Source organism: Candoia aspera, chromosome 3 (assembly GCF_035149785.1).
Source record: "Candoia aspera isolate rCanAsp1 chromosome 3, rCanAsp1.hap2, whole genome shotgun sequence".
NCBI lineage: Eukaryota > Metazoa > Chordata > Lepidosauria > Squamata > Boidae > Candoia > Candoia aspera.
Genome location: NC_086155.1, coordinates 97489670 through 97506036, shown reverse-complemented (window position 1 = coordinate 97506036; position 16367 = coordinate 97489670). Strand labels below are relative to the sequence as shown.

Below are 16367 nucleotides of genomic sequence, written 5' to 3'. Positions count from 1 at the left end.
ATAGCTAATCTAAAGTTCTTTGCAGACCTGCATTGGAATATCCTTATAATTAATAAATATAAATATTTTGCATAGAGCTCAGGTAAAAGGATCATGACAGAATCTACTTGGATTTCTTCATATTTATCTCATCTCATCTCAGCTTCTCTTTTCCCTGTTCACTATGATAGGATTAAAGTTTACTCATTATACTTTTCACTAAGAATAATCAGCTGATTGCATAATGTTGGCTGGTCACCTGTGACCAGTTTGGTCAGGTGATAATTCTTTTAAAGAAGAAAGAAAATAGAATATACACATCACTTTGAAAATGTGTAGGGGCTGTGAAAAGGAAAGGAAAGGAAAGTCTTATTGGGTCATTCTGGTAGAAATCACATCTCCCCTTTATTTTCACTACAGTTTAACTTACCCCTCCCCACCTCAGCCAAGATGAATGGAGCAAAGTAAAATAGAGCAGATGCATTGGAACAATGTGTGGGGAGAAAAATAGTTCTCCTATTCTGAATGTGAGATATGAGAAAACAGGGTAGTAGCAAAGCATAGGACTAATTTCAAAATGGGCTAATTTGTTGTATTTGGGAATAGCGGCATTAAAAGATCTATTTTAAAATTGTATAAAGTTATAGTGAAATATCTGTATGCATATTCAAAACCATTGGGGTATTCAGGAGAAGACAATGAAAGAGGAATAAGCAGCCTTGTTGATGTCAAAACCCAAAGCAAATCCTGCAAAGAAAAATCCTATGGAACATCCACATCTTTAAACACCATGCTTCTGCTCTGGCTCTTCTTGCCTTAATGAAGTACTCTGCATTAAGGGGAAAAAAACAATAGAGATAAAACAAGAGCCAAGGATGATGTTTTCATCTGGACCCCATGAGCTGTGAGGAAACAACTGTAAGCAAAATGCTATCTTTAGGCTTTATAGACAAAAGTTCACAATGATAATTTCAAGAGTAGTTGTTGTTTCCACAGATCATCCCCTAGGGAAAGAATGACATGGATGGAATCTGTGGATACACTTTTGGCTAACAAAGGTAAGATTATTCCATTCCATTCATCATATATTTTATCACATTTCTACTTTTCCTCCCAAGAAATCCCAGGAGCTATATATGTCTCCAAACCAGGTCTTTTACAGATTGAAAGATCTACACAGCTATTTTTCACCTTCCTGAAGATAATAGCCAGCAAATCTGCATAGGCTTAATTAATGCCACTTCACAGAACAAAACTATACAGAGCAAATCATTGTCTCCTAATGATACAAAAACAAGATTTATGAAATATCTTAAAAAAAAAAAAACCTCCACAAGAGCCTAAAAATCATATTCCAATGTTTTCTGCCATAAAAATAATTCCCAGTAAAGGAACTCCAATGCCTAATTCAGATTATACCTGCAGAAAAAGCCCTCAGTCCCAAAGGACATGGATGAATTATTTTGCACAGACCACAGATATCCTAAATTGCTGATGCAATTCCTCCAAGTCAAAAACTGCTGAGCTAACTGGTCAAAGATAAAACAAATCTTCTAAAGCAGAACAAATGAATGGAGTGTCTGTACACACTCATTTCAGGCTGCACTCAGACTATATACAGAAGTAGAAATCTCCCAGCAATTCTCTGAATAATCCTGCAATAACTTTCAAAATTATGTGTGTTGGAGCCACTGACTCTTCTACCTCATGGCATACTAACCACAGGAGGGCAGTAGGATGTAAATAGAGAATGATGGATTGTTGGTTTGAATGATTTCTATCAATATGTTACTCTGAGCAGTTAACATAGGATTAAAAACAAAACAAGGTAAACAATAAACCTAAAACAACCATAACAACATAATATAAAACATCACAGAAGCCAAAAACACAACATATTCAAAATCCTAAACTAATTTACTCTGTGTCCCCTCTTTATCTATTCCTCTGCCTGCTCTTTGTCCAAGACTGTGTTTCTCAGCCTCAGGAACTTTAAGACATGTGGTCTTCAACTCCCATAATTTCCCAGCCAGCTTCTAAGAGATTGCTAATCTGAAGTCACTTCCCTCTGCCTTTCTTCCCAGGCAGATATGTACAGAACAAATGCTCTTGGACTTTCCTGCTAATAGCTAGGTGCTACATTTTGCCTATCCCTGTACTGAATTTCCTCTAAATAAATCTTGTTTGTATTATAGTTATAAAACCTGATTTACGAATCATCGTTCAGGTCAGATTCCTGCTCTCAGGAATACTCACATGGACATTCAGAACACTTCAGCTCCCAACCATGTGTGTTTATCACCTATTAAAGGGCAGGGCTTGGAGGAAAGACATTAGTTCAGACTGGCTTTCACTAACCATTTGCTACTGGGGGTAACTGTGGAACTCATGCAGAATGTCTTGAGTTCCATTGTTGCCCCCAGGGGAAAATGGTTTGTGAAAGCCAGTTTGGCCCAATGTTTAAGACACTGGGCTAGAAGTGGGGAACCTGAGTTCTAGTCCTGCCTTGGGCATGAAAGCCAGCTGGGTTACCTTAAGCCTCTTACTCCCTCTCATTCTTTGGAAGAAGCCAGTGGCAAACAACTTGGGAAAATGATGCCAAGCAAACTGTATGGACTTGTCCATATAGTCACCAGGAGTCAAGACTGGCTAAAAAACCTAAACTATTTTATTCAGTAAAAGGCTTGGAATTTTGATCAGAAGGTGCTGCTGGTGGTGGTGGTGGAGGGAATATATTCCTTGGAAACAGAAGCTTCCCTTTGAAAAATGGTCTGTCCACAGCAGGCAGCCTGTGACCCTTCCAATGGTGCTAAGCTATAGCACCCAACATCACTCATACTGGGCCAGACTCACCGTGACTGCTGGAATTTGCAATTTAGCAATATCTGAAGGGCCAGAGTTGATAGATTATAATATAATTATCAAAATAATATTTGTATCAGTGAATGAAAAAGCTTCAGTAGTTCTGGCCCTTGGCCTAATGAACTAGTCCTCGTACAGGACTCATGATGTTTGAATTTGAGGCCCCTGGTCTAAATGGTAAAATTCTCTCTCCAGAATGGCCAGTAAAAAGGTCAGTAACTTTTATTTATCACTCACCAGGGTGGACAGAAGTTAAGTGTTATGTTGTGGTATGACTGGCTCATACCCATAACAGTTAATCATTAGTTCTCTTCCAACAAAAGCCCATGAAATCATTCTTATGGTCTTCAGCACATTTAATGCTTTTTACAACAACAAGTTGGTTATGTGTCCCAGTTCCTTGTTCTGGATTTTTCAGATGGTCTGGATGCATTTAGGGCTTTCCTGAAATCGGAATTCAGTGAAGAAAATATTGAATTTTGGCTGGCTTGTGAGGACTTCAAGAAAACAAAGTCAGCAGCTAAAATTGCTTCAAAAGCCCAAAGGATTTATTCTGAGTTTATCCAAGCAGATGCCCCACAGGAGGTAACCCAGATATGAATGCTTTAAAACACTGGTTTCTACTTACAAAAGGGGGAAAAAGAATGCCTTTATCAGTTTGGATATGTACATTTGATAGTTATGAATGATTATGATCATGCTGGTCCTCTCATATACAAAATGGTGAGATGATCAAAGAAGCTACTTGCCCAGCTTTGAAGGATGATTTCTTTTTGTCCAACCTAAAGATAAGGGTAAAGATTATGAGGATTAGGCTGTATGTTTTTTGGATCAGTGACTGTTCTGGTTTATTAGCTACCAGAAGATGCTCACCAAGTGGGCCAGTAAAGTAGGGGTATTGGGTCCAAGTCTCATTTGGGGATAGAAGTATCCATGGTTGCCTTGTAGTGACTGGACTGCTGTGGCATTTGCTACTATTAACTTTGAGGATCTAAGATGATATAGGATTTGGGGATGATGCCACGCATGAATAGATAAAAACTTTGGAACTGGTTATAAATTTTGGGCCACAATCTTTAGCGTGATTTACTGAAAGTAAGTCTTACTAAAATAATATAGTCTCAATGTCAAAATACATTGCACAGGATATAATATTGGGGTGTTCCATTCAACTGAAATTCAGACATTATATCCAGAGTATACAGAAGACTGGCTTCAAAACTATCATTGAAAACAATCCAATAAGCCTGTCCTACACTGAGTTGGACTATTGCTCTTTCTAGCCCAGTATTGTCTAATCCACTGATGCACCACCAGCTATCCTCCACATGTTTTTGATGGCAACACTCATAATCCCCAGGGCCCAAGGAAAAGGGCCTTTGTTGTTGTTTATTCGTTTAGTCGCTTCCGACTCTTCGTGACTTCATGGACCAGCCCACGCCAGAGCTTCCTGTCGGTCGTCAACACCCCCAGCTCCCCCAGGGACGAGTCCGTCACCTCTAGAATATCATCCATCCATCTTGCCCTTGGTCGGCCCCTCTTCCTTTTGCCTTCCACTCTCCCTAGCATCAGCATCTTCTCCAGGGTGTCCTGTCTTCTCATGATGTGGCCAAAGTATTTCAGTTTGGCCTTTAATATCATTCCCTCAAGTGAGCAGTCTGGCTTGATTTCCTGGAGGATGGACTGGTTGGATCTTCTGGCAGTCCAAGGCACTCTCAGAATTTTCCTCCAACACCACAGTTCAAAAGCATCGATCTTCCTTCGCTCAGCCTTCCTTATGGTCCAGCTCTCGCAGCCATATGTTACTACAGGGAACACCATTGCTTTAACTATGCGGGCCTTTGTTGTCAGTGTGATGTCTCTGCTCTTAACTATTTTATCGAGATTTGTCATTGCTCTTCTCCCCAGGATTAAGCGTCTTTTGATTTCCTGACTGCAGTCAGCATCTGCAGTAATCTTTGCACCTAGGAATACAAAGTCTTTCACTGCTTCTACATTTTCTCCCTCTATTTGCCAGTTATCAATCAAGCTGGTTGCCATAATCTTGGTTTTTTTGAGGTTTAGCTGCAAACCAGCTTTTGCACTTTCTTCTTTCACCTTCATCATAAGGCTCCTCAGTTCCTCTTCACTTTCAGCCATCAAAGTGGTATCATCTGCATATCTGAGATTGTTAATGTTTCTTCCAGAGATTTTAACTCCAGCCTTGGATTCCTCAAGGCCAGCTTGTCGCATGATGTGTTCTGCATACAAGTTGAATAGGTAGGGTGAGAGTATACAGCCCTGCCGTACTCCTTTCCCAATCTTAAACCAGTCTGTTGTTCCGTGGTCTGTTCTTACTGTTGCTACTTGGTCGTTATACAGATCCTGCAGGAGGCATACAAGATGACTTGGTATCCCCATACCGCTAAGAACTTGCCACAATTTGTTATGGTCCACACAGTCAAAGGCTTTAGAATAGTCAATAAAACAGAAATAGATGTTTTTCTGAAACTCCCTGGCTTTTTCCATTATCCAGCGGATATTGGCAATTTGGTCTCTAGTTCCTCTGCCTTTTCTAAACCCAGCTTGTACATCTGGCAATTCTCGCTCCATGAACTGCTGAATTCTACCTTGCAGGATTTTGAGCATTACCTTACTGGCATGTGAAATGAGTGCCACTGTTCGATAGTTTGAACATTCTTTAGTGTTTCCCTTTTTTGGTATGGGGATATAAGTTGATTTTTTCCAGTCTGATGGCCATTCTTGTGTTTTCCAAATTTGCTGGCATATAGCATGCATTACCTTGACAGCATCATCTTGCAAGATTTTGAACAGTTCAGCTGGGATGCCGTCGTCTCCTGTTGCCTTGTTATTAGCAATGCTTCTTAAGGCCCACTCAACCTCACTCTTCAGGATGTCTGGCTCTAGCTCACCGACCACACTGTCAAAGCTATCCCCGATATTGTTATCCTTCCTATACAGGTTTTCTGTATATTCTAGCCCAGTATTGTCTAATCCACTGATGCACCACCAGCTATCCTCCACATGTTTTTGATGGCAACACTCATAATCCCCAGGGCCCAAGGAAAAGGGCCTTTACAGCCCTCTTAATGTAAAATGTTATCCTAAAATTGGTCAGGGATTGTGATAATTATAATCCAAACATTTGGAAGATGCCAGGTTGATGGATCAGACTATGTAGTAAGAGCCATATTATAACATTTTCCAGTAGTCCAGAGGGAAAAATGCATTGGCAGGGATTTGCGGCAGAAGACAATGGGAAAATTAAAATTTTTGAAGGCAGAACACTCATGAGTAACAAGTGTTGAGGCAAACAAACCCTGCTGAACAACTTGGAACAGAATAAAAAGGAGACACTCACAATTCAATTAACAACCTAAAATACAACATCATGAATGGTTTTACACCTATATGTTGCATAAATAAAAGTTATTCTTATCTTGTGTCACTAGCTTAAGTTATCCCTTTGCAAAAAGCATTTGCTAAAACATTTTATATTTCTTTATACCCTGCTTGTCTGTGATTTCTAGCTTAGTGGTCAGTTTGTCTCTGATTATTTCCTATGACGGATGCAAGATCCCTCTTCTAGGGACTAAACTATCTAAAAACACTGACGAGTTTTATTTTATTTTCTATTTAAAAAACATCCAACCTGGTTTTCCCATTTTTATACCTGGCTTAGGCCTCTTGACAGTTGGGTGCATTACAATTAATTATCCCATGATGATAGTATTTTGATTCAATCACATGACCTTATTTTTGCTTCTGTCTGTGAACTTTTAAGTGGAATGGGACATTTTCTTTAGAAACAACATACCAAAGTCTCCCGGTCCACTCTATGAATTCTAATGTTCATAAACGTTCAGTGATTAAGCAGGTAGGATTACAAAAAGAAGGCAGCAGTCCTACATCCTGAAGTTCAATAATCAAATATTTGCCAGGTGAGGAAAAAAAAAAATGACACAAATAGTTACATACCGAGTGTAAAAATTCTGGAGTGCTTTATCATCTTATTCACCAGAAAACCTGTTGTTGTTTTTGTTGTTGTTACAATGACAAATGGCTTTTGGGAGTAGGAAACCAAATTAAAATTAGTATTCAATATTCTAGATAATAAAAGCCTGACCTTCCTGCTGCTTTGCATCAAAGAGTGTATTTTGGGATACAATTCAAATTGTATTTGGTTTTGGCTCCCAGAAAACGTTTCATATATCCAGTAGAATAAACAATTGTATTCCCTGCAGATAAACATTGACTTCAATACCAGAGACCACATCATGCAGACTATTTCAAAACCAACTCTCAAGTGTTTTGATGAAGCTCAAAAATTAATCTACAGCCTCATGGCAAAAGACTCTTTCCCTCGGTTTCTGAAGTCAGAAGCTCATAAAGAACTGGTAAATAAGGAACTGAAAAGAAGTCAGAAAAGGTGGCTGCTGTTTTTGTAAAGGTCAAGTTCAAAAGCAGTTTGGAATCTCCTGGCATCTCTGTACTGATGGCTGGCAGGGTAGGTGACTCACTGACAGAATGGTTTGCAAATTGAAATTGCAGGTTTTACAATGTGGAATCTGGCTTTTTTTTTTTTTTTAATACACAGTACTTAAGTTTTTTCACATTATGCCAAATCCCTTAGTTTTCCATTATAGGGAGCATGAATTTTTGAGATCTGTCTCTTACCCACAGCTTCATGTGACAGAACTCAAATGTGAAACTATTGCATTTTGCCTTTGGTTTAGGACTAAACAAGATAATAGCAAATTATATGTCATCCTCCTCGTTTCTTGCTTTTGTTTACTTAATTGTAAATATATAATAGAGTGCCAGTTTTGTGCAGTGGTTAAGGCACCAGGCTAGAAACCAGGAGACTGAGAGTTCTAGTCCCACTTTAGGCACAAAGCCAGCTGGGTGACCTCAGGCCTGTCACTCTCCCTCAGCCCTAGGAAGGAAGCAATGGCAAACCACTTCTGAAAAACCTTGCTCAGAAAACTGCAGGGACTTATCCAGGCAGCTACCAGGAGTCAATACTGACTTGAAGGCACAATATCTATCTATCTCCTTATCTAGACCATGACCACAGAACATGGGGAGGTAGAAATCTAACCTGTCACTTGATTGCCTTGTCTTTTTTTTTTTAAAGCAAGCTTCCTTCCCATGTTCACTTTTTAAAAGCCAAATAAATAACCTCTACCAATACCAACCAATTGAGGCTTGTTTTGGAAAGTGCCTATGCAGCAAAGGGGGAAGGGAGGTTGGAGCAGAAGACTAATAGAAGGAATCAGACATCCTTACTCCTGTGTGCAGTGGCCCTGTCCATATTGCTCTCTGGTAGTTAGCTACAAAAAGGGGCATATCTGAACTTGAGGGCAGGAACAGTCTTGCCATCTTCTACTTACCTCAGCCCACTGTGAATACAACCTTAATTCATATTTTCCTGCTTTGAGTTGAAGGTAGTTTTTTCTGGCTCATGGCAGATCACACATTGTTGCCTAGTGTGACAGCTATTGTGCAGAGGCAGAAATGCCCCCTTACTGGATTTTCCAACATTTTCCTCACTAAAGTCTGCTGCTGCTTATGTTGCAGGTCTTTCGCAGTAACATGGTGGCTGTAGCACTTGCTTGACATGAAGAACATCTCCAATTTGAAACCCAGATTTTTTTTTTAATTGCTATTTGTCTTTCTTTGGGTTACCTGCTTTTTTGCCAATCTCCCTTTTTTAAACCACTAGTACACTTTGTGTCAAGCAAGTGTCATAACTACTACACTATTTAGAACGACCTGTAATGTAAACTGCAGCAGGCCTTATTGAGGAAGAGCAAGGAAAATGCAAGATGATGGTTGTGTCTGCATATATGTGCATTTTGATGCTTTAACTTTGTATATATTTTAACTTTGTGCTATTATATCACATAACTATGACATATCTATCATCTATCATCTAACTATCACTGTCTATCTATCTATCTGCCTACCTATCCATCTAATAAGACTTTCCCTTACAATTACAATTTACAATTGCTTTCCTGGCAATCCAGACTGTCAACTTGCTTCAGAAGCATCCTAAACAGAATTGTCTTAAACCATTTTAGTGTGCCACCAGCATTAGCACTGGATAGGAGCACCTTAAGGATGCAGTGTTACAAGTATTTGGTCAGTAACAGCATGAACTGGTACAAGAAGATTTGCAATTTGTTTTATCTCTCCTTTAGCCCTAGAACTATTTGTTCCCTCTGTTTATAATTATCAAGCTGTGAGTGGCATTGGTTATATAGCCAAAATGACACCACCTAAGCACAAGAGATGCTCTCTGAGGGACCATTTATGCAATCTGAGAATACAATTAGATGCAACACAGTATAATAGCCTGATGTAAGCAATTGCCCTCTTTTATGACGTTCAGCTGGTTCCATTTGCCCTTTCTTCCAAATGGAACTTTGTCACCAACATACATGTGTACCCTAGGCAACCTAGTGATCTCCAAATAGCAGAAAATTGGCTGCTTGTTTTGCCATTAGTTTCAGGCAATAAAATGTACAAGGTGTTCTCCAAGTCTTTGGGCAGGATTAATGTTCCTAAAACAAGAAAAATAACAATACAAAGATTGGTCCTGCCCATGTGAGCGAAGACAGGACAACAGTGTGTCATTCTTCTGTAACTCCTGTCTGCTCCAGATAGTGCTATTTGCTGAAATTTCAGTAGTGCAATAAGAAAGCGCTACACAAACATAAAAATGAGTTTAGGGTTCATTTGACTCATGGACTCTGGGTTGTCCACCCCTGGACTTGATGCACAGTAGGAGAGAATACATTCTGGGATGGACTTTTTCCAAGTCTTCAGGTTCTTCAGATGGAACCTTGAGTAAGATAGAACTTTCTGTACTTCTTATAAAATTTCCGTCTCAGGAAAGCCAGTGCAGTAGTGCTGAGTTACAGAATTGTCTCCCTTATGCATCCTGCTCTCTATTAACCTTCCAGAGCAAGTTGAGGTCTTTTTATTCCATGAAACCTTTGAAGATGGTGGTTTCAACACCTCACTACCCTGCTGTGTCACCAGTAATTTTAATTTGATGTGATCTGTTCTTAATTGAAACTGTTGCTAGAATTGTATTTTGATTAATTAATGTTATCTGCCTTGTGAGCATGTTAAAATATGAGAAAAATGAATTAAAATATACATTTTTCTTTGAATCCTTCCTATTGTATACAAGATGTGCAAGCTTCTCCCATAAGAACATTCACAGTCACCAAGAAAGAATTTGTATATTAGAGTTTGCATGAAATCATCACTTGTACAACATGTCTCCTGAATCACAATGATTTTATTTCACATTGTTTGAAATATATATTGCTTTGAGTTCATGATTCTAGGATTTAAAAATCAATACAGGTATTAGAAATAAGGACTTTACTACTTTTGGCTAGTACTGAAATGAAATACAATTTATATAAGAGTTTAACTGAGCTACACAGAAATTATTTAAATATATTGAAATGTCACCTCCATCATACCTGTTGCCACTGCGATTCAGATGTACATAGGAATTTTTTTTAAGCATCAGATAAGAAATGTATTTAATTATATCCCAGCCACAGCCCTTAAACAGATGTTATGAAAATGTATGAAGTACTGAGATTCATTTGCCCTTGAAATCAAGCTTGTAAATAATACCAAATGTTTGTAGTGGCTCAGTTGTCAACACTTACAGAAATGCTTCCCTTACTATAGCAGCACTTTGTTTTTCTCCCTCAGGTACAATTTTCAGCACATTAGTGTTTACATTTCTGCCAGCTGCTTTGGTGGTTTTTCACAAGCCACCATGCTCCCAAGAATGTTGTCATTGCTCAGAAGCTTGTCAGGGGATCTCCTGTAGAAAAATGCAGTAAGCAGAAACTCAATAGTTTGAGCATGTGATGTGATCAGATAATGGACTAGAAGAAGCAATAGCTTGTTAGGGTTGAGGGAAGCAGAAAAAGGGGAAACACTGCAAAAGATGAGTGCACAGAAATTATTGGAATGTACTTGGAAGAGTTATGGCTTATCATCAGAGACAGGTCAAAATGAGGAGCATTTCCCCATATATTCACCAGAAATCAAGCCAAACGCAATGGCACTTAACCAACTAAAAAGAAAATCATGAAAGTTCCAAATGTTTCTGGGAAATGGCTATAATATTTCCCACATATATGACTGTGGCATCTCCACTGGTCACATAATGAGCTCCTTGGGGAACATTATGCCCAACCACCACACACTGTCTATTTTCCTACATCTGTAGAAGTAAGCCACAAAAACTTCGCACTTGCTGTGAAAAGTGTGTTGGGCTCAATTGCATTTTATTTTGGATGGCCACTAAATTTAGGCATCAACTATAAATAGCTTTCAATCTTTGAGGTTCCTCAACAGACATTTTCAATTGCCATAAAATGGTGTCATTATGTGATGGATATATTTGGCTGCTATTGATTGTTGCTATGACCTGAACTTCCATTAGAAAGGTATCACTCCTTTGCTTTTCAGAGAGCAAATACTCTGATAGTCAAACTGTTCACAAGAATTACAAATATACCCTAAGGTGAATGGGGAAAAAAAAATAAGGACATGAAGAAGCAGAAATGTGTGGCTGAGGTTATATAATGTCCATGAACAGTACAGAAATCATTCACAATTGTGACAGGAAAAGTCTGAGGTTCCAGGGAAGGTTTAAAGGAACAAATCTGTTGGTTTAGTATGCCAAGAAACACTTAGCTTTCACAGGAACTGTTCACACAATCAACGGGCCTACCTGTGGGAATGCAGGCACATGACTATATATAACCTGTGTGATACAAATGAGACATCAGTGCAGCTATATGACATATTTTTATGCACTTCCTTATTCCAATACAGAGGGAAAATGATACACTTACATCTGCGTTACCCAAATGGAGCATTCTTCAGAAGCATAGACATCAATTTCCAGAGCTCTCAGCTAGTGTTACCATTGCTGAGAAACCTGGGAGTTGAAATCTACATATTTTCTGAACACCAGGGTTGAAGAAAGTTGCTTTACATAGTACCAAATGCGGGTAGTGAGGTATACAAGCCCTGTGTATAGGATTTTTAGGTATGGAATGTGGAAAGCAAGCTTCAGACCTACCATAAGAAGAGTATGCATTCAGTTATCTCAACTTCTGTGATGAAAAATCCGGGGGAAAGTTATCAGATGGAGTAGAAACTACAGAACAGAGCAGACAACTAGTTTCACTAGGACTTAAACTCAGAGACAGGAACAGACTGATGGATTGACCTAGGGCATCAGTGGACCAAATCATTACTTTGGGCATCTGATGGAGGCATGATTGGTATTTCTGCTTTCTGTAAAAGGGTATATATATATATGTGTGTTCTGTTTGTATATTTGGAAATAAAACAGATATGTTGCTCAGGAGAATGAGGAAAGCTTAACAATATAGTGAGATTTACATTCACACATACGAAATCTAACAGTTCTATTCATTTTTTAAAAAAAATAGAAATGTAATATTTTCTTTCTCCATATTTTACTTCATTCCTGCTTAATGCAAGCCTAATTCTATTCATAATCCTGTAATCAAAAAAATATTACACTGTAGCCTTGTTGTTTAACATGCTTTTCAATAATTATACAAAAGTATGTTTCAGGTATTTAATCTGGAGGAGGAACTTTGCAACAGTTAAATGAACAATTACGAATTCTTGTTTCCCCAGTAACAATACTAATTGGGTTACAAAATATTATCTGTAATTAATGTTTAAAAATCTCAAAGACTTGTTGGGTAATGTATCTGGGTAATTAAACTTAAGTCTCTTGCACATATTAAAAGAGCTTCTATGTTGGGCAGTAGAAATTCTAAACATCCATATACATGAGCCCTTTTGCTTTTCTTCCAATAGATCTCTTAAAGGCAAATTACCTGACAGCATAACAATGAATATATTATGTAATGGTCTTTGAAGGCAACTTGTTTTGAAAGCTGCATTCATTAACTAATATTATCTAGCTATTTACAGATTTTTTTTTTTTTTTAATTGTATGGCATAGCAGTTCAGTGTTCATGCTGCTTTTCTTTGCTGGGAAATCCTTGTGAGGTCCTGCAGCCAGATGTGTAGACTATTTAGCCGTGAGAAGTCACATTGCCCGGGGTGCACCACGAGGAGGCTAGTCTACATTGCACTGAGTTGGGCTGAGAGAAAGTGACTGGCCCAAGGTCACCCAGCCAACTTTCATGCCTAAGGCGGGACTAGAACTCACAGACTCCTGGTTTCTAACCCAGAACCTTAACTTTAATCTTAATCTTAATCTTAACCTTAACCATACTTACAGATGCTACTCCTGGAATTGATTACTGCAATCTTAGCTAAGGAAACACACTTCTACCCACTTAATATATTGCAGAACAACTTTTGATTTTTTTAAAGTGAGAACTGAATAAAAGACAATTGCTCATAGCAGCTACCCTATAAAATATCAATTCATATTTTCTTCTGTTTATAGCATGGAGATTAAAAGAAAATATATACAGTATATATTGGCACTTTCCTCTTGTTATTGCCATAGTCAGCACCAGCTATCACCATGTCAGCACACTCCTAATTTGTTGGGATTACAGTTCCTGAAATTCCAAGCCAGATGGTCAACACAACTAGAGGTGCCAGGTTGTGGAAATATACATCTTTGCAATTCGAAGTACATGTTGCCTGCAACTGAAGTTACAAAATTTTGGAAACTTCATTGCTTAAGGAAACAGCTTCAAGTAGGGTGATTTTTGGTAGAGAAGAATTAGTTTAATTCAGTCTTTCCCAATCTCACAATCTTCATATGTGTTGAGATTACAGCACAGTTTGTGGATCTGCTGCACTGGTCTCTGTCCAATCTTAGCAGCATGGCCAGAGACCTGTGAAAACAGTGTCCTTGCAAATTTGTCTTTTGTTCTTTGTTTTTAATAAAACTGGCTATTGGGTCATTGGAATACACATATGAAATGTAAAGGATAACAGATCCAAAGAAAGGAAGCGAGACCATTCTTTAAGAAATGAAATGTGGATTCTCACCTTGTGTTCACAAGACATTGATCTCTGGTAGTTTTTCTGACCATAGTTCATACATTAAATAAAATTTTGCCCTCCACTGTATGGTATGTGCTGCTTTGCTAAAATCATTGGCAGACATCAACATGCAAGGGTATAGCATACTCTCACCCATGTAATAATTGTATGTTTCAAACATTTTACCAAAGCTATTAACTGAAGTCACCCCATCAACAGTGTACAATTTTGCCTTCAAAAGGTGGCTGAGGCACCTTAAATCAGCAAATGTGTGTGACAGCATAAAAGCTCCAACTAATGGCTAGTGCAACTAGGAAAAAAACTATGCTTGGGATTAACAAATGTGGCTATTATATAAACTGATATTCAGCTCCATACAGCAACCATAATGACATGCATGATTCTGGTCAGCATGTCCTTTACTGTTGCTGCTATTGTCATTGTTGTTCTCCCACTTTTCTATTTAGAAGCCAGAAAATTTTATGCATGCTAATATAAGAAACAAGAGGAAGTTAGTCTGGATGTCTTTGCAATGTTACAGGAACAGTGAATCTTAAACTCAAATGAGCTGACTACATTTTTTTTTCTTTCTTTACAATACTTTGATGTCACCCAGCTCAATCATGACTCCTCACAGATTACTAAAAACATACAGAGTCAGCATAAATAATTCCAAACAAAAATGACTGCCCATACAATCAACCATCCTACTAAACCCCAAACATTTGTTCAAACACCAACTTGTGGAAAGCTAGGAGAGAGAGTGCCAGGTGAACCTTCACAACATGTTCCAGAGCATGGGGGCCACCATAGATAAGGGTTGTTTTAGGGTCTATGACCTCCCAAATTCTCATAAGGATTGCACCCTCAGTATATCACCGCATGCATACACAAACCAAGCAAATTCTTCTTAAAGGAGATGGTCTGAAGACATGTAGAGCTTTTCTGACCCAAACCAGTACTTTGAATTTAATTAGCAAACAGTGCGACAAGTGCCAAGAACAAGGATAAAGCTAGCATGTTAGCAACTACCCACTAGCAGCCTGATTGCACATTTTATACCAAGTGAAGCTTCTGAATCACATTCAACGGCAGGCCAGGTAATGTATCTTACATTAATCATGTTAATAAGGGCATGAGTCACTGTTGCCAGGGTGTTCTGGTCCAAGTAAGGCCATAGTTGAGACACAAGCTGCATCTGGTTGAAAGCCCTGCAAGTCATAGCTTCCACCAGCATGAGGCACAAGTCTAGGAGCTAACATGGAACCAGAATGCTTCCAGAAAAACAGCAACGTGAATGAGTCTGAGATGCTTTCTACCCATCCAGACTCACTGCCTTTAGACACCTGAACAAGACTTCCACAGAAACACTGATACAAGCAAGGCTTTTATGGTAAGATGTGCACCATTGGGGGGAGGGGGGGAAGGAATGCTATTGGCTGTCTATCTGCTCAGAAAGTTTTCACCATTTGGGGAATCCCTTTCTGTGTATTAGTCAGATTGATTTCCTTGAAGGTTTTCTATACATTTCAATAACCATCAGATTTTCTCCAAATCCTTTTGAGCATTATCTACAAATACATTTACATGCCTAATAATTTACATTATTGGAAACTATCATGATGGAGAAGAATCTAGCCTTATTAATTTTGCAATACGAAGCTGAGAAAATCTAATCCATGGGAGGAAAGGGAGGATGCTCAATTAGGTTCAGCAGAAAGAGATACTATTGGGCTTACACAATTGGTAACTGGGTTGGTGCAATATTTATACACACACACACACACACACAAGCATGGAGAGAAGATGTCATAATCTTCAGCAATTCTGGTCTCATATAATTATGGAATTGTTTGCTTTAGGTTAAAAAAGAATGCCAGCATTTGAGTTAAATCAATGTATGGGTTATTCTAAGAATCCACTGCAAACCTTGATATATGGCAAAGCCAGCCCAAGACTTTTTACTGCCAGAATTAAGAAGCATCAGTTGCCCATTCTATGTATAGAAGCATGGATAGACTAGTAGATGAAGTTCATTTCCTTTCTGCCTGCAGGGTAGTGTCCTTGATCCCAGTGAACTTAGAGATTCATTATAGGTTGCTTGATATACAGATAGCTACATTCCCCAGTGTACATATGTGAATGAGTGTGCATGTGGGTGCACATATTTTCAAAAAGAATTGTCACTGTTTCTCAATATCTGCAACTTATGCCAATTTTTTTTCACTGTGCCTTACAATAGGAAGGGACGTGGTGGCGCTGCGGGTTAAACCGCTGAGCTGCTGAGCTTGCTGATCGGAAGGTCGGCGGTTCAAATCCGTGTGACGGGGTGAGCTCCCGTTGCTAGTCCCAGCTCCTGCCAAACCTAGCAGTTTGAAAACATGCAAATGTGAGTAGATTAATAGGCACTGCTTCGGCAGGCAGGTAACGACGTTCCATTCAGTCATGCCGGCCACATGACCACG

At 38.8% G+C, this 16367-nt stretch overlaps 1 protein-coding gene across 1 annotated transcript; it reads left to right on the top strand.

Moving 5' to 3' along the window:
- Positions 1 to 470: 470 nt before the first annotated feature.
- On the top strand, positions 471 to 7289 carry RGS21 (regulator of G protein signaling 21). Its single transcript, XM_063299881.1, has 4 exons — positions 471 to 506; positions 956 to 1037; positions 3260 to 3426; positions 7086 to 7289. Exons 1-4 carry the CDS (start codon positions 471 to 473, stop codon positions 7287 to 7289), a joined length of 489 nt encoding a protein of 162 aa, XP_063155951.1.
- The last annotated feature ends 9078 nt before the right edge of the window (positions 7290 to 16367 follow it).